The following is a 27,497-nucleotide window of genomic DNA, read 5'->3' as shown; positions in this document are numbered from 1 at the left end:
CACCTGTCATTCCTGGATTTCCTAACATCACGCCGTGGCACATCTGAAATTCTGAACCGATAAAGCTATCTGTGCAATATTGGCTGCTCGTCGCGTCGTTTATAAAACGTATCGGGGAAAGCTGCTAGATATGATAACGATACAATATTATTGATAAGGGCACAGGCGATCAGTCGATCCGATCCCCTGCAGTCCCGCTTAGGCGCGCGGCAGACTTGCCACCATTTTACTAAATTCGTAATTAAAATAGTCATAGTTAAAGTTAAGAAGTAAAGGTGTAAGTTTGGAGTGCGGTGCGTAATGAGAATGATGGGTGAGGACATGGGCTACGGGGAATACTACAATTATGACAGCAGCTGGGCGCCGGAGTACTATGACCCTAACTACCAGATGCGGCAGGCGCAGGAGGAGGACTATCGGTACAACTCTTATGCGTAAGTAAAGCATAGGTACTTATTAACTAATAGTTGGGGAGACTGGTGAGACTTGACTTGAAAATGTAGACCTATTGCTTTATGACTAAGTGCATGATGTAAAGTCTCCCAATTTCGAATTACACAAAAATACTACATATTTACAAAAACAAGGATTACACAATTCTACGTTTTTGGGGTGTAAAGGTCTAACAAAAAAAACGAGTTTATCGAGTGTGTAAGCTGAAGACGCGGGTACGATTCCTGGCTCGGCCACCGATGGACTTGGTCAAATTTTTTTATTAGTGTACCTATGTTATCTATTTCGAGTTTATCAAATTGTGCTTAGAGATGTAAGTATAAGATCTGTAAGAGATAAAAACTCGATCACCCAAGAGATGATTATAAATCAGTCGAAAAGTTAAACCTATGAAATGAAAACAACCTCGTTTTATTAGACAAATAAGAAAGTCTAGTAGGATATAGTATGTAATTACTTTATATTATTATTATTATTTTATAACCAAATATGAGTCATGGCAAGCAGAGTAGGTACTTACCTTATAGTTTATACAGTAGCACGAAGGGTAAAATAAATAAGGGATTTTTGAAAGAGAGAAAAACCGTAAATACTAGTGTTTCTACTATAATAACAAGTTATAAATTCCTTTGGTCTCATAAATCCGACTTTTAAGAACGTTTTATACTCGTGATAGTCTATAGAAATATATGTAGAGGTAGACAGTATTAAATTTCCATTTGTTAATTTCAAAAAACTTGCTTAATGCTAAATTTTATTGATGTTCACTTCGTGCAGTGCCCATAAAGTAGGGTTATTTACAAAATAGAAGTAGCAAAATTAGGGGTTTATGCACGCGAACTTAACAATGTAGGAACGCCGCCGCCAAGTGCACCCGCGCTGCACGGCTTTATAACAAACTTCTATTTCAATGATCCTTTCCTCTTTTATTGAAATGCTTGCCGTCTACATGTGAATGTCGGCGACTACTTATGTACCTACATATTTTTCTGAACTTTACCAGTAGTAGGTACGTCAGCATCAAAAGTACCTAACGACTAAGAAGTAATGTCAAAAGTACCTACCTACCTATGTAGTAGTAGTAAAGCACTTAATGGTACAAAAAACAAAACTGGAAAAATACTTAACATTTGTCATTAGTACAAAGGTGAACTTATCCCTTTGAGGGATCTACGTATCTATTTATAGTCCTTTTTGTGATACTTTTATAACAAAAAGACAGAACAATTAGTTAGAACGCTAACTGTAGAGATATACCTCTATCTGGAAAAGAAAAAAAGAATTCATCGTTGTTTATCCGCTTCCGTTGATGCTGACAGTAAAAATAAATAATTATAATTAATATAATGGAAACTTGTAGGTAGGTAAAATTTAAGCTTTGAGCAGAGCACCCGTCGAGATTAGGGTTTGCTTCCGGGAAATACCGGTACCGAAAGTACCGGGAATTCCCGGGATTTAGAGCCAAGCAAAGAACCGGGATTTCAAAATTTAAATCCCGGTACTCCCGGGATTTTCGGGACTAAAATTTCCGGCACAATATTTGACTGCTTTCTGTTACATAGCATGAAATATCATGTTTTATAAAGAAAATAAATATGTATATTTTATCAATCTAAGGCTGATGGTAATACTTTTACGGCTGACCACTACATTAAAATAAATTAAAAAAAAAGTCAATGGGTTTGACAATAATGACAATGCCGACAATATAAAATTGCGTAATTTGATACTTTACGGGCATAAATGTTTGTACGATAAATAATTTTATACGAACAATTAGTTATTTTATATTTGTATACTAACTAGAAGCAAAAATAGAGACAATTTTGTAATTAATAAAATACTACTTTTAATTCAAATTCAAACACGGTATAAGAAACTCACATGTGATAATTATATTTTTAATGAATTAATAATTCTGGCTGAATAATTTCTTGATTTGTCGTATTGATAGTTCTGTTATTATATGTTCGAAGGTCCACAGCCCATTTTGAACCCATGCGAAAATTATCATTTTTTAAAATCCTTTTTCACAAAACGTCTTACATATTAAAAAAAATAATGATATTACTGAGCCACAATTCAGTTTTTGCCAATCAACAAAGATAGTAAAAATATCATGTAGTTTAGGAAAAAAAATATATTAATGATTGTGTGACTTCAACTCTTAAAGACACATATTATGGTACAAAAGAAGTGTGTACCTTCACTGTGCTACTTTTTTATTGTTTGAAGAAAGATTCGTGGTCGTTTTATGCTTTTTTTACTGAAAATTGATAAGAAAACTGATTTTTGAAGGCAGTCCCGAAAGTACCGAAAATACCGGGAAATCCCGGTTCCATTTTCGCCCGGTACCGAAAATCCCGGTTCTTTTAAACAGTACCGGTTCTGCAATCCCTAGTCGAGATATATTAACTAAGACATACGTACAAAAAAAATTTTGTTAGCAATGACTAATGAGAACGTAGTTCTACTAAGGTAAGTACCTACAATTTTTTTAAAGCTAAAACAGCAATTAGATTAACGCAATAGCGCTACTAAGCAATCTCTACGACGTTGTAGATACGATGATTTTCATCGAAAAGCTTTCCGTTACCTCTATCAGTATAATTATTCCGTCCGACAAGCAGACAAATTAAGTAGGTATATTGAAATACACTACTTAAAACAGTTAATTATTCTCATTACTTAGAACATTGAGCTATCAGAAGAGTCTGTTGAGGTGAGGTGACAAGAGGAATACAAAATCCGCTTTGACTCCAAAAGGATCAACCACACCGGAGCTTTTTGCGTAGGTACCTAAATGATGCTAACGCGGCATTGGGACAAACAAACTGATTAAAACAAGCAATTTTATGTTTCCGATTACAAAAATTAAAGAAATATAATCCATACTTGATAGTGTTCGTCATGGTGTCGCGTGTGAACAGGTATTCGGCTGCGGCGGTTGCGTGTCCGCACTCGTGGCGGTGAAGCGGCGCAGTGAGCACCATCGAGCTCGTAATCCACCAGCTGTGCCCTCTCCCAGGCGCCCTAGCCCTTAATTGGTTCTGAAACCCTCTTCGCGAGCTAGCGTGCCACCACCCATTTAGACCCGTGCGCCTAACCAGATTGCCATAACGAAATTTCCAACGAGATCGCAAAGTCACAAAATTAAAGGGAATCCATGACTCCGCTGGCCATAAATTCATCTTAAGTACCGTAGGTGTCGGGTCGATGACGTGTGTACGATTGTTGTTTGTTTTTCCTATCTAATCTGGGTCAGGAAGACGAAAGGACAACGTGCGGTTCCGACTGCTAAGCTATTCGAACGCCTATTCTGAGCACGAAGCCATTAGGTTCCTTGATACAAAGTTGTTTTCAAATTAGGCATATTATGCATAGTTTAGCCGTGGTACGCTACAGGCACAGAATGGCTTCAAGTTAGTTTGGTCATAGCATCTTAGGGTAGTTTTTCTGGCGATTGGCGGCGCGTGGTACGAATGGCGCGGGTATATATTCAACTTTTACACAAATTACTTTCCTATCGTGCCCGCTATCAGCCCCCATTATTTTATCATTAGCCATTGCAAATACGAAATGATCGTCTTTTTAAATTTGGCGCATAATGACACGTTTGCTCGATATAAATTAAACGGCAATAAAAGCCCTTGTTTTATTTGTACCAGCAAAATTGGGTGCTGTTTTATATTGAAAGGTCATAAACATTGATTCACTCTTAAAATGACGTAGAGTAAGTGTTATATGTACCTGCCTAATGCATGTGACAATATGCTGAGTCAAAGCCTTTTCCTTACTGCACACATTGCTGGACTCAAGTGTAATTTATTTTTCTGTCTGTTTGTATATAATTTCTCTCTGCTGTCTTAGCATTGTTATTGTTATCCTTGTCTTTTTCTTTGTTTTTTATCTTTTTGTCCTGTGTATGTGTGCTTTATCGAATAAATGATTTTCTATTCTATTCTATTCTAATACTACAAGTACTACTGTACTAGTGTGACTACTGTAGAGAATTAATTGGTGTATTTTATCAAGTTTTTATTGAGAACTAAAAGTAAGACACTCTTAAACATATTAATCTCGACACTCGGGTTTTAAAAATGTGCATCACACTTAACCAAATTGCACCTACCTATACTCTTAACATTATTATAATAATACCTACACAATATTATTGTACTTAAACAAAAATTTATACTTATGTTAAAGAGGCTTGGCCCTCATACCTGACTCTCCCTTCCTCCGGGCTTCAGCTGGCTCATTTGGTTGAACATTGTGTGTCTGTTGAGGGGTTCGGAGTTCTAATCCCGGTTGGACAGGTGTGCTTTGGTAATCCATTAACAATTTTGATTACAAAATATCGTAATTGGGAGTTATGATTAATGTTAACAGTGTCTCAGTAGGTACTACTACTATTAGTGCCCCATAACTGAACAGTATATTTTCTTGTACTGACTGTTGTACATTTTTTAATATTTGAAAAAATATTGCCCCAATTTTCGGTTCCTAAGATTAAGACTCTACATAAAAAAAAATCTGTGTTATTCCAATAGATAAAGGACCTTTTTTAGCATTTCTATAAAAAAATTATACACATATATTTCCTTTGTTAGTTATTTATGAATACTCCGGTTAGTAGCTTATTTAATTGACAACTTATATTTGTAGGTACAAACTTTTTTAGAATTATTTCCTATGGAATCAGGCAATTACCGAATTGATTTCAGCTCGATTCGATATTTTAAACTGATGCTTCCACACTAGTTAAGATTAGAGATGCCCCGAATAGTGAATTTGGCCGAATACCGAATATTGGCCCCCCTTTCGGCCGAATACCGAATATTCGGCATGACGTGCGAACATTTTTAGTCACAATTATTATGAAAACTGATGTTCGTCAACAAAGCACAACGTTTGCTAAGATATATATTTTATGTTGAACATCAGAATCAAATTAATGTAGTTAGAGTCAATCAAATCAGACCCATAATAAAAATTAAATAATTTGGAATCAACAAATGCTCTAAAACGTGCCTTCGTATTTGACTAGGTACTTTCCAAGAATACATTTTAAATATTAAATATACCTAGTTTTTGGTAATTTTTATGTGTAAAATTGCTTTTTCGGTAGGTGCAACAAATATTCGGTATTCGGCCGAATAGTAAGCAACATTCGGCCGAATACCGAATATTCGGCAAAGTGGCCGAATACCGAATAGTTGCCGAATATTCGTGGCATCTCTAGTTAAGATCCATCGTAAAGTGCGCATAATCGGAATAATCGGATAGCGGGAGTACCAACAATGCCAGCATATGCCTAGTGAGGCGCAGCGGAGGGCGCGCGCACCTGCCCGTCGTTGCCTGCCATCCCTCAAATCTGGCCCTCAGCTTACCTCACAGTATATGCGCAGCTCACATTAAACGCGTTTAATATATACTGTTTCTTTAAAAGTAAATATAATCTATAAAAGTATACGATTTGTAGGTCTACCAAGGTAGGTAGGTATCTAGGTAAGTAGATCTAAAATTAAATATAAAATTAAAGTATCTCCGCTAGTTTGTGACAAGGATTGTACTTTTTTATTAAAATCACTGTATCGTTCACCGTTCACAATTGATTTATCTAGAACAATTCAGAAACCCCATTTCGGTAAACAATAAAGTAAGACAACGGCTCAAGTCTGCACGTGCAACATCGAGATTAAGACAATGCGAAGGCATAGAAGGGATTAAGAAAAACAATAGTTTTATGGCACTTAGGGTATAGGCGCCTCAAAGCGGGTGCAGCTGTGCAATTCATTAAGTACCTGGATTTCGGAGTTATCTTTTGAATCCGCGGAATCCTTGACACCTGCTAAATCAGATTAGAACAACGGGCATCTCGATGTGTTATTTTTTGAAAATGATTCGAGTAGAGATTCCTGACGTTGTGTCACGTATGTACACAAATGAGAAAAATGATCAAGCTTAAGTCTTATACTTAATTTTAGGCGGCAGCTCCACATTCTCGCCAGTGTTTAAAATTGGCGATTAACGAGTGCACTTTTTTATCTGCGTTTGATGCAAAATGAATAGCGTACTTACACATTTGTGACCGCTATTCATTTGACAATCATTTCTAACGATAGCGGGGAAAGGGGATAATTTTTTTTTTTATTGTAGATTTTTATATAATATTGCACCTATGTATGTACTTATATTTATGCCGATAAATCGAACAACGATGACTAACGGTTTACTATCTTTTATGACCCATCGGGTGAAATCATCTAACATAACTCCTTTCGGCGGCAAACAAATTACCTATATTCAATGCCTAAATAGACGGAGTACCTTAGTAAAAGGTAACTTAAAATGTGATGAATATTCCTACGTAGAGCATATGTAAGCAGTATGTAAGGGTAGAGTAGATATATAGGTAGGTATGTAGTAGAGTATTGATAGATTGTAGCAATTCGTAATAATTATAATTTCATAGTATTACATTGAAATGGTAAAAAAAACTGTAAGCTATAATTAAAGGTTGTCCGAAATTTTAAGTAAACTCCGTTTTTTTGGTATCTATGTTTTATAGTTTTTTTATGCGTATACTGTAAATAAAAGCGATGAGCACGCAACGATGGCCGCGATAGATATTTTAAAAACTCATTCACAATAAGTCAATTAAAGCCGTGGGCGCACGCCACTTACGATCGTTCCCAATATAAATAATTGCCCTTTGTTTAGCCCCTTTACTTTACTAAGTTTAGTGCGCTTTATGGGTTTAAACTTCGTTGCTCATCAGTTTTGATATTACATTGTCTATGGACATACAATATCTATCTATTTGGCTATCTATTGTAACTATAGTATTAGGTTGCCGAGCGAACCTCAGGCTCCCCAAATGTGTCGTAGCAAAATGCCGGGACAACGTGGAAGATGAACTAACAAACCTATAATATGTACAATAAATTGTTAATAGGGTTAATTTCATAACTTACCTATTACTTAGGTGTACACTTAGGTCTTAAATTATTTCATTTTGTATTTTATATTGTATTTAATAATTAAAGTAATTTTGTTGCAATTAAGCTCTTTTTTTATTCCAGATCATCATTTTTCACTGATTTGTAAAATAGACCTATGAAGTCAGTATCGATGTTATAATGCTTAGTACCATAAATCAACAATAGAAATTAGTGAGCAAGTATTAGAATCAGAACTTGCCTGGATAGAGTAAGATAGTCATACTTCTAAGTAGGTGTGTCTTTTATAATTTGCCATCGGATTGTGGTAACATTTTTATACCTACCCAAAAAAAAGTTTTCATGTAGTGGAATTAACCTGGGCCCCTATTCGACATGTGCAACTGTCAGATTTCGCGTCATTTGAAATTCAACTGCTGAAGTTCATTTGAAGTTCATCAAGTGCTGAAGTTCATTTGGTACAAACAATAATTTAACAAAAAACAACTTTGTTTTATTATTACTTTAAGGTTTATAATGGTTTGGTTTGGTTGTCACCTAACTGTGGATTGCTAATGTCAAATTTTGACAAGTAATGATTCCAAAGGTAGACTTGGTTCTCTATGACCTTCGGCACCATCTTGGAGTTTTTGACGTGCGAAAGGGTAATTTATAGCAAAGAGTAAAACTTTTTTTTTTCAGTACGTAAGTTTACATGAATTAATGACATCTTGTGAGCGATAGACCAACGAATGCGCTGTAGGCGATGCGGCGGCGAGTAGTGGAACTTACGTGACAATTTCCATCAATCAAAAAGGGACTACATTGCTGATGGTCGATAAAGGCTATTAATAATTGAATTTTAACAGCAAGAATGCCTTATTGACAAGCGATCTTTTTGTTGAACCCACACCTACACGTCAAATAATGCTTGCTCCACACATTCTCCTATAAACGCTCAAAATTGTAAAAAAATGAAACAATTTACTCATCACCTCTCCCAACTCAAGCTGCCTATTTCTAAACCACGTTAATAAACCACAAGTTGTACCTTAACACATTTCGTAAACCACATATTCAGAAAAGTCCGAACATGATGATGAGTGGAACATGAATAGCTTGTATTACTTTTTTGGCATAAAAATAATCTAAATTAGTCAAAATATTTTGACTAAATATTGCGCTACTGCTACCTACTATATACCTACTACCTTAGTAACTTGGTAACTTTGTCAGTCACCAACTATTTTGATGCTACCTACAAAGAGCATCAAAATAGTTGGTGACTGACAGGTCAGGCTCCGGTCTTGGTAAGTAATATAGTCAAATACAGTAGGTCATAAGACCTAACATTACTACCAAGACCTAAAAGTACCTATTGTTTAATATGTATCTACTCAGAGATGATTTTTAATTAAAGGAGACTAAATACATATATGTTATTCAACTACAAATAAAAAAAATAGATCTATTTCAGTTTACACTTCTTTTTTCGTTTAATTTTAATAAAACATTAAAGTTTTTAAGCATTCAACTTTATTTAATTTTCTTCACTTTATTATTTTCTGATATTTAAGTAGGTATGGTGTTTAAGGTTGGTAACAGGAAATAAGAAAACCACACCTCTCCAAAAACTCTGCTGGCGATTCACATCTGTAAGTTTAAATATGAAACATGATAAAAACACTTAAATTAAAAACTTAATGTCTGGGAGACCGAGTTTTGCTCGGGAAACATATAATAACCCAAAAATGCGCGTTTTCCCAGAGATTTTTATTTTATTTATTTTTTTCCACACTTACAACTATCTTTACAGGTAAACCTAAGACAATAGTGTAACTATTAACCATACATATCTAAAGTAAGCCATTACGTCTATAACATAATATATTTAATGTTGATATTGTGAATTCAGTCAAAGAGCATGAGAATATGTCAATATTTTCCGCTATTATATTGAGGGTCCGAATAGCGCGCGTCAGTGGCGCCAGACCTAGCAGGTTGGTGCGCCCGCGCGACTCGGCCAGCAGTCGCGGCCGCCGCCTGCGCCCCACGTACCTGTCCGGCACATAGATAAAAACATAGATAAAACCTAGCAAGATCGATTTTGCGCCCCCGTAAACCTCCATATAGCAAATTTCATCTAAATCCGTTTAGAGCCGTTCCCGAGATCCCCGAAATATATATAGGTACATATAAATAAATAAATAAATATACAAGAATTGCTCGTTTAAAGGTATTAAAAACTTATAAATAAATTATTAGCCCTAAATCCTGGTAGTGAGTGTAGTGACCTACCAAGTGCGGTAGGGTGCCCTTCTGCAGGCTGGCCGCTTGCCCCGCTGGATAACAATGCTGATCCGCATCATCAAAAGCATACAGATATAAAACGCTTTGACAGCTCCTCATAGAGGCAACGCGCGCTAGGCCGCACGCCATAAATCTAAGCTAAAGTCTTAAATTCGAGATCATGAACATGAAATATTGTTCGCTATAATATTAAAATCATAGGTATTAGACCTATGATTTTACTATTATAGCGAAAAGTTAGCAGGAGACGGCCGTGCCGTGGTCGTGATAGGTACAGCATTCGTGGACCAGACAAGCAAACCCTGAATTATGTCCCTACCTATTTTACTATACCTTTGTTCACCATTATGTTCACCTATGTATATTTACTCTTCTTTCCAAGATAATCATCTTTTTCAAGATGTAACCCGTATAATCGGGCTGTATAATTGCCTCAATTTTTTTTACACAAAGTTGTATGTAATCTTAATTCGATAATTAATGATGTTTTACATATTTATCATATACTATTTTGCCATTTTTTCTTGGATATTACGTTGTTTATTCCGATTGACGTGTTTATTATTTTCGTTACTATAACAGCGTTTTTTTTTCTTTTTTGGCATTTACTACAGTAGCCAGTGTCATGTCTATATAAAAACACTTTAAAAATGGAAAGGTTGAGTCCTCAATACAGTGACATTATAACTCAAACAAGAACCATCCAAAGGGGGATGGGGGAAATGTCGTTATCTGCCTCTCTATCACTCTTGCATATACGAGCGAAATTTAATGGTGGCAGATAACGAAATTGGTTTCGCGGCAGGCCCTCTTTAAACAAACCGCCTTGATTCATCAATGTTATATTTATTAGGAACAAACGTTGACTGCCGACTGTCCTATATATTATACTACTCTTTGCTGCCCACTTCTAGCGCTGGCGGTACACCGCGAAAATCAGTATAATGCTGCAAATGGTGTTAAAGGTCTGAAAATCGGTACGATTGATCTTTAGGACATTTGAAACAATTTGACCCGAAGCACCAACAAATAAAAAAAAAGAGAGGAGTTATGACGTCATGTTTTTTTGTATGAAATAAAAAAAAAATGTTTAGAAACCTATCGTGTATGGTATTAAACGAAAGGGCTTTCTGAGCCAATGCTATCACATAGTTACATTTCAGTCATTTTGTTTAAATTATAATAAAAATAGTTTTCAAAACATACCAAGTTTGGGCTTCTCCAGATACAATATCATAATTTTTTTTTTGTAAAATATACCTCAAATTATCCCTAATATCCTCATATCTAACCCTAATAAAGCAACTTTGAAAATATTTACATTTAGGTTTTTTTTTTAATTTTTCAATTTTACAAAGTGTAATAATAGCCTTGCCGAATTACTCAATACGAGTAATAATGTCATTCGGGTAAAATAAGAGTATTGAAACTTGGTTTTTCTACTCCCGTACTTTTATTTGTCATTTAAAGGGTCGTGCACACACCTTTAAACCCCTAACTTATAGTTATCAAGACAAGTCTTTAATCTATTCCCCAAAAAAATATTTGTGCATACACGCAGTATCTTTTTGGCACTTTTACGATACTTCGTGTAATCACCACTTAAAAAATATTGTATGGAATACATTGTTTCCAACCTAATTTTAATTGTCATTTCTGACAGATGAGTAAACCATAGACATGTTTTGGTTAATGGTACGATTATTTTCATCTTTATAGGGCTGTATCTCCTAAACCGTGCGTCGTAGCACAAAAATAATCAAATTTTCGTTCCCCTTTGAAACTCTTAAGTAATATTTAGAAAACACGAAAAACAAAAAAAAAAGATTTTTTTTATAGGGTTGTATCTCCTAAACCGTGCGTCGTACGAGGGGTATTCAAAATATTCTCGGTATGAGAATGAAAACAAACAAGTACGAAAAGTTTGATATTTTTATTTTTCAATATACTCCCCCCCTATGTTTATACACTTAAAAGATCGATCAATTATTTTTTTTATTCCCTCGTAAAAATATTTTTTATCTTTCGTGTAAAAATGCTCCTCCACTGCCGCCTTCAATGCTTCATCGTCAGAAAATTTATTTCCACGCAGATCCTTTTTAAGATTGGGGAGCAAAAAGAAGTCGCTGGGGGCTAAGTCCGGACTATACGGTGGGTGAGTAACAGTTTTAAACCCACATTCAACAATAGCTGCCTTGGCAATATGAGCAGTATGGACGGGGGCGTTGTCATGCAGAAGCAGAATACCTTTGGTTAACTTTCCTCGCCTCTTTTCTTTAATTACATCCTTTAATTGACATAGAATGTTAGCGTAGTACTGTCCTGTGATATTTACACCTTTTTCTTTATAATCGATTAGTAATACTCCTTCACAATCCCAAAATATCGTGGCCATGACCTTGCCAGCTGAAGGGATGACCTTGAACTTCTTGGGATGAGCTGAACCCTTAATGTGCCACTGCATGGACTCTTGTTTACTCTCTGGGTCATAATGATGAACCCAGGTTTCATCTCCAGTAACTATTCTTTGCAGCACCTCATCAGGATTTTCACCGCACAGGTCAATAAAATCGGAACAACAAGCTACACGCATGTCTTTTTGAAGCCGAGTCAGCATTCGCGGAACCCATCTTGCACTTACTTTTGACATATTAAGATGGTCATGTATAATATCATGTACGGTACCAATAGAGAGATTGGTTACTTGTGCTATAGATTTTACCTTCACTCGACCATCTTCCAATATAAGTTTTTCCACTTTATCAATATTTTCTTGTGAAGTAGCTACTACAGGCCGGCCAGGTCTAGGGTCATCTTCAATACTCTCCCTTCCGCGTTTAAACTCGCTTGACCACTTTTGAATGGTAGATAAAGAAGGAGCAGACTCACGGTAAACACAATCCATTTCCTCTTTTATGGTTTTTTGATTTTTACCCTGTTTTGTCAAGAATTTTATCACGCATCGATGTTCTAATTTAGTTAACATTGTCAATTCGCACATGATGTTCATGTTTGTTCAGCAATTGCAGAAAAACAAAAGACTATCTCGGTTCGAATTATACTTTTTTTTAATGTCAATGAATAAACCTTAGCGGCCAGTAACGAAAGAAATTTTAGAAGAGGTCGTAAGATATCAATACCGAGAATATTTTGAACGCCCCTCGTAGCGCAATAATATTAAAATGTTCATTCCTCTGTAAGAAACCCTAATTAATATAAAAAAAAAAAACAAAAAAGAGATAAAAAAAAAACAAAAAAAAACTTTATAATGCTGTATCTCCTAAACCGTGCGTCGTAGCGCAAAAATAATCAAATTTTCGTTCCCTTTTAAGGAATTCCTAAGTAAGATTTAAAAAACACAAAAAAAGAAAAAAAAAGAAAAAGAGGAAGAAAAATATTTATAGGGCTGTATCTCCTAAACCGTGCGTCGTAGCGCAAAATAATAAAATTTTTGTTCCCCTTAAGAATCCCACGCACTGAACAACCTATCACATTAGGACATGAAACAATCATCATCATCCATTTTTATTATTATTTCATTGCATTTCAAAGTGCTTGGTCGTAGAAAAAGTATTGTATGCAACGTTGTTTAACTGAGTCGGTTGTTGTTTGTTGTTATTGTTACTCACGCCACTCGCCTTTTTTGACCTCTCTTAAACAACAGTTGCATAATAGTACATTATTGTCGAGGTTCGGAAGTAGCTACTTGCAGGCTGAGGATTCGTTTTAAACGGACGACCTTGGGAGTCCGTTTAATTGAATCCGAAGCCAGCAAGTAGCCTTCCAGCCGAGTCATATATAGTGCTTTTCTCAAAAATGGTGCAAGAAATAGAAATATTTTACAGAACTTACAGAAGCAACGTTCTAATTTTCCATTAATTTTCACAGAAAAAAGTACAACCATTAAAAAAATTAGCTTGCCGCCTTTAAAAAAAAAAGAAGTGTATTTTTCTGCTGAAAATACGCCAAACTATTTGAGACACCTAAATAGTCGCGGTACCAACATTAAGCCTGTAACAGAAACAGATATCTCTTTCTCGCTCTCACTTATGGGTGCGACGCTCCAAGGTCGCGGTGCGGTGCGATAGTCTGTTATAGGCTTTATAATAATAAGTACTGATCATCTGTTTGGCTGTTTAAGGGACCTATGCCTTCATTTGATATGGCCATTTGAAGTTTTAAAAAGTTTGGAACTCGTTAAATAATGGAATTTGTATGCGACATTGCAGTCCCGAAATCGAGACTGCAATGTTTTTAACTTTTTAATTTTTTGAATGACCATAAACTACGCACTTCGCGACCTATTTTTTAACCGGCAACGTCGACTTTGCCGTCCATTTTTGAGAAAAATACTATTACATGTTCCTTTGGTAATATCTAAGCTTTAAGTAAGAAAAAGTTCAGATGAGTGGAGGGTGGAGAACTCGGGAAAGGGGGGACGTTAAAGGTGAGTTTTTTCGGTTAATTCTTTCTTAATTATTACATAGACAATTTTTACTACGACTTATAGATTCCCAGATATAAGCGACTTTCTGAAAAAAACCGTTATATATTAATTTTATGCTTTCTTTTTAAATATTTAATTGAGAGATTCATAGACTATGTAAAATTGAAAAATTAAAAAAAACCTAAATGTATATAATTTCAAAATTGCTTTATTAGGGTTAGATATGAGGATATTAGGTATAAGATTAGAGGTATATTTTACAAAAAAATTTTTTACCGTATTGTATCTGGAGAAACCCAAACTTAATTGGTATGTTTTGAAAATTATTTATATTATAATTAAAAAAAAATTTACTGAAATGTAATGATGTGATATATGTTTGGAATCGGCTCAGAAAGCCCTTTCGTTTAATACCAAACACGATAGGTTTTTAAACAATATTTTTTTATTCTTTACAAAAAAAAGATGACGTCATAACTCCTCTCGTTTTTTTTTTATTTGTTGGTGCTTCGGGTTTGTTTCAAATGTTCTAAAGATCAATCGTACCGATTTTCATACCTTTAACATCATTTGCAGCATTTTACTGAATTTCTCGGTGTACCGCCAGCGCTATATAGGTATACTTGGTCAACCAGATCTTGACAGTAGAAAAAGGCGGCAATTTTGAAAAATGTAGGCGCGAAGGGATATCGTCCCATGGAAGATTTGAATTTCGTGCCTTTTTTTACTGACAAGATTTGGTTGACCAGATATATATATACATATTATACTACTCTTTGCCTACGCCTTTGCTTTAAACTTTTTTTTAACAAGTTTTCACAGACAATTAATAATTTGACATAGACACATCAATGTTTACAAAGGGGCCTATCGGGAAGTGCGAAAATCGAAACTCAGCTATTTGCCTCTTTATCGCTCGAATATGCAAGAGTGATAGAGAGGTTAGATAACAAAATTTCGAATTTCTGACTGTATTTTTCTTTAAATATTTTCAAATATAATTAAGTTGCGTTGTTTTATCACAAAGTTAAAAAGACTTAAAAGACCACTGTCTGTATCATCATCGATGGTAACCATAAAAATATTGTATTGTCACCCATATTACATATTATGTACTTATGTAAATTTTCAGCTTCATTGAACACCCGAGAAGTGGGTCAAATCTAGACACGCGGTAGCGTGTCCAGCCAAGTTCAAAGAAAAAGGAACTGGCGACGCAGCAACCGTGTGTAATATTACACGAACCATTTCGAGCTACTTTTGACCCCTTCACAACTTGAAACCTACTTAACCTACACACATGAAATTTGGCACATGTATTCAAGTCCCTTAGCTTGTTCAAAATAATTATAAAATAATAGAAAATCCTGAAATTATAAAGGATTTGTCTTGGCTAGTTTTTAAGTATAGGCATATCTATCTATATATATAAATGCACGTGTCCTGACTGATTGACTGACTGACTGACTGACTGACTCATCAACGTAGAGCCGAAACTACAAATGCTAGAAAGTTGAAATTTGGACACTAGGTTGCATTTATAAAACGTATAAGAGCTAAGGAGCGATTTTGAGAAATTCAACCCCTAAGGGGGTTAAAAAGGGGATGAAAGTTTGTATGGGGTTCAAGTTTTATTTTGAGCTAGGAAATTGAAACTTTGTAAAAATGTACTATATTAAAAAACAAGAAAATTAATTTCTGCGTTTTCGAAAATTCATCCCCCAAGGTGGTGAAAAAGGGGTTGAAAGTTTATATGGAGATCAAATATTTTTGTGAGTGTTGGACTTGAAACTTTGTATATGGGGATATTATTATAAAACGGGAAAAGTAATTTCAGCGTTTTTGAAAATTCATCCCCTAACAATCCATTACAAATGCTTTGAAACTTCTTAGAAAGGCATAATAGCCGATGACAAAAAAAAGTAATTGCGACGTTTTAGGTAATTCAACCTCTAAGGGGGTAAAAAAGGGGATGAAACTTTGTCCTGGGGTGCAAATTTTATTTTAAGCTAGGACCTTGAAACTTCGTAAAAAGGTATTAAATTAAAAAATAAGAAAACTAATTTCTGCGTTTTCGAAAATTCATCCCCCAAGGTGGTGAAAAAGGGGTTGAAAGTTTGTATGGAGATCAAATATTTTTGTGAGTGTTGGACTTGAAACTTTGTATATGGGGATATTATTATAAGACAGGAAAAGCAATTTCAGCGTTTTTGAAAATTCATCCCCTAACAGGGTTAAAAAGGGGTTGAAAGTTTGAATCCATTACAAATGCTTTGAAACTTCTTAGAAAGGCATAATAGCCGATGACAAAAAAAAGTAATTGCGACGTTTTAGTTAATTCAACCTCTAAGGGGGTAAAAAAGGCGATGAAACTTTGTCCTGGGGTGCAAATTTTATTTTAAGCTAGGACCTTGAAACTTCGTAAAAAGGTATTAAATTAAAAAACAAGAAAACTAATTTCAGCGTTTTTAAAAATTCATCCCCCAAGGTGGTAAAAAAGGGGTTGAAAATTTGTACGGAGATCAAATATTTTTGAGAGTGCGGGACTTGAATCTTTGTATTTGGGGATATTATTAAAATACAGGAAAAGTAATTTCACCGTTTTGTAAAATTCATCCCCTAACAGGGTTAAACAGGGGTTGAAAGTTTGAATCCATTACAAATGCTTTGAAACTTCTTAGAAAGGCATAATAGCCGATAACAAAAAAAAGTGATTGCAACGTTTTTGTAAATTCAACCCCTAAGGGGGTTAAAAAGGGGATGAAAGTTCGTCTTAGGGTGCAAATTTTATTTTAAGCTATGAACTTGGAACTTTGCAAATAGGTATTAAATTAAGATACAAAAAAAACAAATTTCAGCGTTCTTAAAAATTCATCCCCCAAGGTGGTAAAACATGGGGTTAAAAATTTGTACGGATATCAAATATTTATGAGAGTGCGGGACTTAAATCTTTGTATTTGGGGATATTATTAGAAGACAGGAAAAGTTATTTCAGCGTTTGGTAAAATTCATCCCCTAACAGGGTTAAACAGGGGTTGAAAGTTTGTATGGCGTTCAAATTTTATTTTAAGCTAGGAACTTGAAACGTCGTAAAAATATATGGTATTAAAATACAAGAAAACTAATTTCAGCGTTTTTGAATATTCATCCCCTAAAGTGGTGAAAAAGGGGTTGAAAGTTTGTATGGATATCAAACATTTTTTCGAACGCGGGAATTGAATCTTTGTATTTGGGGATATTATTAAAATACAGGAAAAGTAATTTCAGCGTTTTGTAAAATTCATCCCCTAACAGGGTTAAACAGGGGTTGAAAGTTTGAATCCATTACAAATGCTTTGAAACTTCTTAGAAAGGCATAACAGCCGATAACAAAAAAAAGTAATTGTAACGTTTTTGGAAATTCAACCCCTAAGGGGGTTAAAAAGGGGATTAAAGTTCGTCTTAGGGTGCAAATTTTATTTAAAGCTAGGAACTTGAAACTTCGTAAATAGGTAGTTAGGTAGTAGGTTTTATTAAATAGAGGACATGAAAATCTTCTAAGGGGGTTTAGAGGGATTACATCGAGGACAATTTTATTCAGTTAGGGGCTTGAAACTTCGTAGGTTGTGAAAGACAAGTCTCATGCGTCGTATAATATTAATAATTAAGAAATGATTAACCGTCCTACCGCAATCTCTTGCTGCATAATGTTCTAAGCTAATGTAGAATATATAACCACCAATATACAAATCCACGCGTACGAAGTCGCGGGCAACAGCTAGTAGGTCGGGCTTTTTCTGTTAGTTTTTCAAAAACTTGGTTTATTGTTAAAAACTAGCCAAGACAAATCCTTTATAATTTCAGGATTTTCTACACAGCACAGAACTTGGCACCCATATAGATCTCAATTCTTTTGTCGGCGAGTCAACAACGACACATATTCTTAATATTGAACTTGGCTCTCATTTCACATTTATGTTTTTGTTGGGATTTAATTTGCATGATTTGATTGGAACCACATTGGAACAGACAGACAACCAACGGGACAGATGAAACTAAGTAAAAGCTTGAAAAAATGTGGCTTTCCAATTTCTATTGCAACTTCAGGTGAAAACGGAGTCTCTATTGTTTCCCAAATAGTTTTAAGCCATAATGTATTGTTTGCTCGAATTTTCGTTAGTCATAATTCCTTTGGTTCAGAAACGCGTCACTTTTCAGGATTGCCATAAAACAAATCTAACCTAACCTAACCTATCTATAGGATAACCTAACTAAAATCTTGAAATGTTAACGGTTTCAGTTTTATGAGTAATGATAATATGACAAACAATACATTGACTTAAAACTTTATGGGAAACAACGGGACCCCATGAAAACGTCCTTATTGAAGCATAAGGACCTTTAATTTATGGAAAGCTACATATAACAACCAATTCGAGGCTACTAGGTGGCAAAATACGATTAAATACGAGTAGGTAGGTCAAATACACGAGAGTATTAAAATAAGGATTTATATTTGGCCAAATATTCTTGTGACAAAGTTATTCTTCCTCGCGTTATCTCGATTGTGTCACGGATCATGAGAACCTATTGTTAGCTTGACAATTAATCCCAAGGATTGGCGTAGGCACTAGTTTTTCCGAAAGCAACTGCCATCTGACCTTCCAACCCAGAGGGTAAACTAGGCCTTATTGGGATCTGTTAGGCTGTTAAAGTTTAAAGTTACCTACTCGTAAGTCTCGTAACACAACATATAAGTTTCACATAACAAAATTACTTACATATATATTATGTACCTAAACATATTACTTTTCTAAAAAAAGGACTGAAATCTAGTGCTGCGAAGAAACGGTATTTTTGTTCGGCTTTTTTGTTGCTATTTTGGCATATGGATACATGGTAGAAGAAGTAAGTATGGAATCCTCCTCCGTTTTGCGTGGTCCGACGCACCTGACCGGGTTTTCGCGATTTTCCGTCAATGTCTGTCAATACCTTATTTCTTACGAACACCTAAAATAATAAGTTTAAAATTAATCTCAATGTCTCCAGTTTGCTGTTCATTCAAACTGAGAAAATCCAAATTTCTGAGGCAATATACGACCGCTGTCTTATATAAGCCATTAAAATTCATCGTGAATAACCCCACGTTGCGTTGTTATAAATTTAATTAAATAAATAATTATTTTATTTAATTTATAACAACTAATTAGGCATAGCGTCCAATTTAGAATATGACACAGGCACTAGTTCTTACGAATTTACCTTAATTTATTAATCAAAGGACCTGAGGTAAAAGTGAGAAGAGGTTAATAAGCAGATGCACCAGCTAGTCGCCGACGCTCCGCTTCCCCCGGGATTAGCCCTTAAGCCTGCACCTAACAGACTGGCTCATAGAGGGCTATGAGCTTGCTGTTGCGTCAATTTTCATTTTTAGAAAAAAAACTAGTCTACTAACTACTAACAACACAATAAATGCTTATTTTGCCGCATTCTTCACTATCTCTCACTGTTTCACTGCCATCTAACCCAGAGGACAAAAATATAGCTTATTGTGGCTACTGGCTACTCCGTCTTCCTCATGACTCATGATATTTTACTTCACCATAAAGTAATTGGTGTAATATCAAATGATATTTTTCACACAAGTTACAAGAAGTTCATTGCTAAGAGCCGGGGTTAGGACCCACGACGATTGGTTTAAAATATAATTTGTTACCTAGTAATTATACTAAAGCTGTTTTCTTTTTGACATTTAGTGGTATATGTATTGCTGTATGTTTATTGTCAAGTTTTTTTTAATTCTGGACAATTGTCATATATTCGTTTTCATGATAGATCTACACCAACGCAACTGCATGTCATGTTCTTGCGGTTTATTTTTATAACGCCAAGATCGAAATTTGAATGTTAACTCCATCTTGCGTCGAGTAGGGGAATCAAAAAACTATAGAAAATAGAAATGCAGTTTACTCTATGCCATAGAATCCCCTTTTAAATGTCATAAATCCAAACATGGCGGCCATACCAATAGACAACCAAGTCTAGCGATGAAATGATTTGTTTACATGAGATTCACTGACAGGTGACACACTTTACCTATTCGACAACCCATGATTGTTCAGATTCAAATGAACTTCAACATGCGACGTCAAAAGTGGCATGTCGAATAAGGCCCCTGGTACTTAAAATTCTTAATTTCCTTCCAATTCCGTAAAGTTCAAGAGATCCTAAAACAATGCGAACACGTGCAAGTCATAAAATGATAAATAGTGATACTTCTCTCATTCCTACCTGCTGCGACCGCCATCGGCGCTGCCGCCATTGTCTTTCGCTAAGTACTTGCACATGTGCGGGATTCCAAATGTTTCTATACAATTTCTCAAGTTGAACACAAATGTAAAGTGTCCATTACTACGAAGTGGGATTTTTGACAGATGTTTCCAAAACTAATGACGGGCTTTCAAAGTTTATTGTGTTGAGCAAAATGTTTTAATTGAAGTTTAAATATTTACTTAGTAACAAAAGTACCTAAACTATTTTGGACTTCAGTCAAAAGAATACTCATAAATAATCATTATAGGCATTTTGCTAGTATAAGTATAGAAATATTATGTCACAGAGTTGGGGGCCAACTTCAAAGATGGTCATTAAATAGGTACCAAGTTACCAAATTTAATTTCGTGTCAATATCTGTGCGAGTTTTACATATTATTCTCATGTAAATATGCGCAAGTACCTAGCCAATACTTTTCTACTATCATTTGATACAATTCTGAATAAGATCTTGAACAATGCGAAGCTTTAAAGATGGTTTTACAATCATTGACCTAGGTACCTAAGTAGGTATAATCATATCAATAGTAATACAAATGTGTCGTAGCTTTAGGTAGTAAATATCCGTGTTAGAATATGAATGCGTACATTTTGTATAAGTAGATACAACAATAGCCTGCAAATCATTAACAACGAAATTGTGATGTTACGCAAAAAACTCCCAAAACATCGACTTACACGGGCTTAATAAAAACACTCTAAATGAAAATCGTTATTCGGGCATTTGGAGCGGCGTCCATAACGAACCGGCCTCAACAATGGGCTTAACGCGCGCACTCATTACAAAAAGCGACATAACATAACGCTGCGTCGAAAGCTCTTTTCACAAAGTATACTCCAGGTTTTTTTTGTTGGGAAGGCTTTAGTAATTCGCCGCGATTGGTCGGGACTCGCCCCGCCCAGGCGGGCGCGCGCGCCGATTGGCGGGGGTCAGTAGAGCACCCTCGACGCTGAGTAGGCTGTCGAGGCACGAGGGCGGCGCGGGGTGTTCTTCACCCCGAGGGCCACTCGAGGGTTGTTCAGTGCGAGCGCGGCGTCGAAGGGCGCAGCACGTGTCACGCGAGTGTTCTGTGAAGGCTTCACCATTATCCCGAAGGCGAGCTCTCCCGGTCGGGAGATGAAGTGCGAGGAAGGCGAGCGGTCGCCGCCGCTGCTGCCGCCGGCGTCGCTGCTGGCGTGGAGCCCCATCCTGCTGCCGCCGTGGGCGCCAGCCTTCCTGCCGGCGCTCTACCCGGCGGCCTTCCGCTCTGCGTTCCCTGGGTGAGCCTCACCTCATCTTTGTGGCCGAAGTTTTTCCAAGTGTTTATTGTGATCGACCCGTTGTCTTTTTAGTACTTGTTTATATTGCTCTGCATTCTTTTGGAAAACAGACGGACGGAAAGCAAAAGATGTCTAGTAACCTTATTTATAAGTAGCAAAAGCAAAAGCGGCGAGTCCTTATAAGCGCTAAGTTTATCCGTGCTTTTTTTTTACTTTGTGAGCACCTAAAATGCAAGCAGTTAAAAATGGCAACCTAAACTTTTCTGCATGGAATTCAAATTATTATCGCATAACATAAGTTTAGCTGTGCAAATGGTAGAAGTTAATTAAAATTAGTGCATATTTTTAGGCAGCATAAACTAGTTGATTACCTAAGACGTAAAGATCAGAAAATAGTTCGGTATAGGTATATTTCTAGCATGTGTAAGCTCTCAAAGCGTGCGACAGTTTGCACCTCGGTTGGACTTGTTTACAACCTGCTAAATGCTCCCGAGGGCCCATTCATCAGGTCACGTACGATTCACATCACAAGTTCCCGTGTTTGGAGTGACACATACCGCCGTTTATAGATACGTGAGATAAATTAGTATGCTTGGTTGTAATACGTGGAAAAGTTTTAAATTGAGTATGAACAAAACACAAAGTCTATCACAGCTGCAAATTTAATGAAACCTATGAACAAACCCAACCATGCGTTTTATATGCAAATCCGGAGGATATACGTATATATTTATGTACCTACATAGTAGGATTACATACTTATTATTAGGTATTCAGTGCGGTGGAGATTCTGATTCTAAATATTCTATAGTTGTAATTTTAATGAAATTTGTATATAAGTAATACATATATAGTAGCTTAATTAAACCCTTATTAAAATTATTGGTTCGTTTACCTATACATATATGCATACCTGCATATTGTATTTATGTAGGATATTTTGATAGGTAACTACTCACTTATAATTGCAGATTAAATAATCAATTGTAACTGACGCACAATTTTCTTAGAAAGCCCCATTGTATGACTATTTATTCAAACAACCAGCCGTAAAGAAGTGGTAAATCCATCTTTCTCTGAGTCGGCACGGTGCTTGTAATAACCATGGACTTGTTTCATTCTTAAGGTCACGTTCCTTCGAGAGGTTTATAAAAACGTTTCGATTGTCGGAATGTCGTACTCATGTTTTCTTTCAATCTACGCCCTCACAATGAATGTAAAGCTTGAGTAGGACATCGTTTTTGAGTCCTTTCATTCATAAGTAGATTGTTGAGAGGACAAGCGTGTAAAGTGGCTTTTACGGGTTGCTCTTTGATTAGCAAGACGTTCTGTCTGAGTGAACTACGAGTACGGTAACATTGCGCGTTTAAATCTTTTAAAGGGCATTTTAGACTTTGCGTTTAAAATCTTTATGCATTATTTTTAGTTGAAATCAGGCAAGCGTTAAGTCTCATTCAGTACCTACCTATATCAAGTAGGTACAAGCCAAAATTTTGTAGATGATACAATAGCCGCAGAGCAGGATACAAAAGTTGCCGCTTATTTTATTTATATACTTATTACATAACTTCTTGTAGCTACGTCAGTGATAGGTTCTCATTTAATTATATAGCTAATAAAGAACTACACTAGTTTATTTTCAGCTCGACAATTTAAGTAGCTGATGTAGTAAAAACCATTTATTGTATTGAACAACAACATAAAGAACATAAAGTAACAATAAAATAACCTAAATAAAAACTACCTAAAGTCTATTTTTTTATTCGGTAGACTAAAATGACATTTCATAGTATGAAATGTCATTTTAGTCTACGGAATAAAACAATAGACTACAACTACTACTTAAAAAAGGAAAACTAAAAATCTATGCTGATGTAGTTAGTATATTAAATAGTATGTATAAAATAAATAAGTAGCAATTGCATCCCTTACTTGAGCTTCAGCACTCACAAAATAGGCACCAGAAATCAGAAATATTTATTGTACCAAACCTAACCATCGGTTTTTCCCTTGTCCTCAGCCTCCTGGACAGCATGAAGATGCCGGGCCAGCGGCCTGGGTTCCAGATCTCCGACATCCTGGGGCTGAACGAGGGCAAGCTGGAGCCGGCGCATGGTGCCTGTCCGGTGGAGCTGCCCCCCTACCCGTCCCACCACTACCCCCCGGAGCTGCTGCGGCACCACCAGCCCTGGCTGTCATTGGATCACCATGATAATACTGGTGAGCGTTGGTTATTTAACTTAATTAAATATAATATACCTTTTAATGTTAGCAGCGTGTTAGGTGATGTTTGTGCGGTGTGTGATGTTGAAAATTTAAAAACTATTTGTTAAACGCAAAAATGTCAGCAGATATGTAGTAATCGGCAGTTTTATCAATAGGTAAATACTTTTATACAGGCATAATATAGTTTAGCAGTAAGAATAAGCACATTGACTCAATTTTCGTATTGATTAATTTCGGATACAAGTGTAACATAATTATTTGAAGTATTTACTTGTTAAACATAAAACACTGAATATTTGATCAAATAGGTATATCTTCAAATTTGACATTCACGAGTACATAATCGAATTATCGACAATGTTGTACATGTATGGCCCACTCGAAAATAGTATTCGGTAGTGCGTTTCGAGAGGCAGAGATTATTTTTTGAAATGCTCCTCCAGTGGAGTGCCTTCACACTAATCTGCTGTTGTCATTAATTATTTTTATCGCTATCAGACACTTTTGGCGTCCGATTGCTTGTTTATTTTAACGGAACTTCCTTTGTCGGACCGTGTTGGTTCAAAAATATTTAAAAAACTATTTTGTAGTTTTTATTTTTTGAAAACGGTTACATTCCGTATCTTTAAATTCTTTTGATAAAATTTTAACTGCGCTGTGTGGATCCGGTAGCGTTAGCGGCATTTATTTTTGAGAGATTATTCTTTGTCAAATTAATTAATAATAGTCTAAGTTACTCTCATGATAATGCTATATATTTTTTGTCATAAATGATCGATGCTTCATGAACACTTTCCCATTGTTTCCGAAGCGAACATTAAGTAACATTAAATTAAACTCAAATAAAAATACCGTGTCACTAAATGCGAATCACGCCAAGGGTTGCATGTTCACGCCCTAGGCTAGGGGACGGGGTGAATTTGTCACCAATAGCCATAGACGGCAGCTGGCGATCAATTACAAATGTTTGCGGCTGTTAGGGACGCTATTTGTTCTTTATTCAATGACAGTTATAGATTTTATTGTACCGTTATTGTCTGTTGTTCTATGGCGGGGATCTTCCGACGGCTGCGTGCATGGAGCTTTGACATTTGTTTGTAGTAGTCTCTATAGATTATATAGTGAAATTGTTAAGTTACCTACTCACTAATTAAATACATACTTATATTTCTTAAACAGGGTTTTTTTCTTCATTTTAGTAACCATTGATTGGCTAGTTTAGTAGCGCTGGTTTGGTATAAAATATAATTACTACCCAATGATAGTTATGACTATGTATGTTACCCAGGTAGGCATACCTAGATAATAGGGGGTGCCATTGCCTATACATTTTTGTAGCTACAGTGTTTACATTTTTTTAGTTAGGTATGTAAACGATCATTTAAGTTGAACACTGGTTAAAGACGTAAAGATTGCAAAATATCGAGATGGCTATTTTAGTTTCGGGCAAGATTAGATAATAGTTTTTATCTTAACAGAATTTCGCTGCGACATGTGAACAGAGCATGAAATTAGGTAGGTATGTAACTTATATCTACTCACGCGTAAGACACAGTAATCTATTGGACTGAGATGATAACTGTAGTACCTAGTACCTACCACCATACCTGCCAGTAAATTTTTGACAACATTTTATTTTAATTTCCTTTTCTTAAGCTAAAACTTAGCAGTTCAAACAGAAAGTTAGAAAATATCAGTTCATTATCAGTCAGCTGTCCTCTAAACAGGACATAGACATGCATTACCATTATTAAATTCCAAGATGTCCTCATGAGGATACAAAGTAGCATCTGCTTGGGGTGGGAGTGGCTCCCCCCACGGCCCGCGCCACGCCCAGCGCGTGTGAACCGTTTACCGAGGGCGACAACTACAATGTTGCCCCATTTTACCCTCTCGTTCGTATGCGAAGTTAGTTGGAGTTAAATGGAGCGTAACCCTGAGGATTAAGTCGAGATTTGTATGTCAACTGTAGTGGTGTTATAATTCCGTTTTGTTATGAATTTATTTATAAACTCCAGTTAAGAGCAAATATGGCGCGAGGGATTTTAACTTAATTCGTGGGAATCTTTTATATATTATTATTTTGTAAATAGAGCGGCACAATTTGTATTTGATACAATTTTAAACAGTAGGTAAATCTAATCATGAATATTCATGAAATAAAGAAATCTAAAATAATAAAACCTACTTTTGAGAAAAATTGTGCATACAAAAAGTTGGTAAAAAAGGAATAGAGTCTGTCCGCTGCGGCAATTAGCATGAATCGTACTCGCATACTTTGTAGCCTAATGGCACCGCATTGAGCGAAATAAGTTTTTGATTTATTCAAATAAAATTATTTTTCAATTGTTTGTTCTTTGCCTACAGGCGTCCTCGGCCAGCAAGCCAGCCCGGACAGCACGTCCCGCGCCTCCGAGCTCTCGTATGTGGGCCCGTCGGCCTCCTCGCCGCCCGTGCCCGACCCGCGCGACGACGACCACGACGTCGACCCCGACGACGACGACCACGACTCCATCAACAACAACACCGACCCCAGCATGGTGCACAAAAAACGCAAGCGACGCGTACTCTTCTCTAAAGCGCAGACCTATGAGCTGGAAAGGCGGTTCCGCCAGCAGCGGTACTTATCAGCCCCCGAGCGCGAACATCTCGCTAGCCTGATCCGCCTGACCCCTACGCAGGTCAAGATCTGGTTCCAGAATCACAGGTACAAGACGAAACGCGCGGTGCAAGAAAAAGGAGCGCACGAGCTGCATGTTGGAGGCCTGAGCTCACCGCGGCGAGTCGCCGTTCCGGTGCTAGTGAAGGACGGAAGGCCTTGCTTGGGCAAACCGGAGCTGCCGCCGCTGGGCATGGGGCTGCCCCCGTACCAGCCGCTGCACCACCAACCGCCCGTGTCCGCGCACGGCCCGCAGCCCGCGCCCTGCTGGTGGTAACCCACTCGACCGCTCCACAGTGTCTACTAGTCCTCACGTCGCCGTTTGCAACACGCAAACTTAGTCGACGAAGTTTCTAACAAAATTAGGAGTTTGGAACTTGTTAAATTAACAATTAAACTCGAATAGTAAATTAAATTAAAGTAAGACCTACTATTTAATAATCGGCATATAAGGTATCTGGAGTTCCTACTTATTTATATATTTAGATATTCTGAAGTCTTCATGCAGTAGGTAATCTAAAATTCTGTATCAAGAAAATTATTATTGGCAGACGTCGAATAGTTGTTTGGAGTAGGCCTTAATAACTAGTGATTGAGAACATTCCATCTTTAGAAGTGTGTATATTTATGTATAAAGCTTTTGACAAGTATTAGATTAATATTATGAGAAATGACCAGATTTTATCAGAATGCAATATTTAGTTTTAAGGTTCAGTATTATTATAGTCTTGTATAGTGAATAATTATTTATATTCCAAATAATCTACTGTTATTTTACGTAACTACATACATTTTTATGTAGTTTAGGAGTTGTAAGTTGTACATATATTGTATATAACAGAAAATGTATCCAGTTACGCGAATAAATACCAACAGATCCGTATCA

General features: G+C 36.3%; 1 protein-coding gene across 2 annotated transcripts; it reads left to right on the top strand.

Annotated features, from left to right (window-relative positions):
* Nucleotides 1-27,497, top strand: LOC134653502 (homeobox protein vnd). Of its 2 annotated transcripts, none has more exons than XM_063508872.1 (3): nucleotides 1-434; nucleotides 23,747-23,946; nucleotides 26,320-27,497. In XM_063508872.1, exons 1-3 carry the CDS (start codon nucleotides 301-303, stop codon nucleotides 26,886-26,888), a joined length of 903 nt encoding a protein of 300 aa, XP_063364942.1. In that variant the 5' UTR covers nucleotides 1-300; the 3' UTR covers nucleotides 26,889-27,497. The 2 variants fall into 2 exon arrangements, with proteins under 2 accessions (XP_063364942.1, XP_063364941.1); XM_063508871.1 differs by lacking the exon at nucleotides 1-434 and adding an exon at nucleotides 21,023-21,726.

This window comes from Cydia amplana, chromosome 13 (assembly GCF_948474715.1).
Source record: "Cydia amplana chromosome 13, ilCydAmpl1.1, whole genome shotgun sequence".
NCBI lineage: Eukaryota > Metazoa > Arthropoda > Insecta > Lepidoptera > Tortricidae > Cydia > Cydia amplana.
The sequence above is the reverse complement of the archived record's forward strand: the minus strand, read 5'-3'. Positions and strand labels throughout refer to the sequence as shown.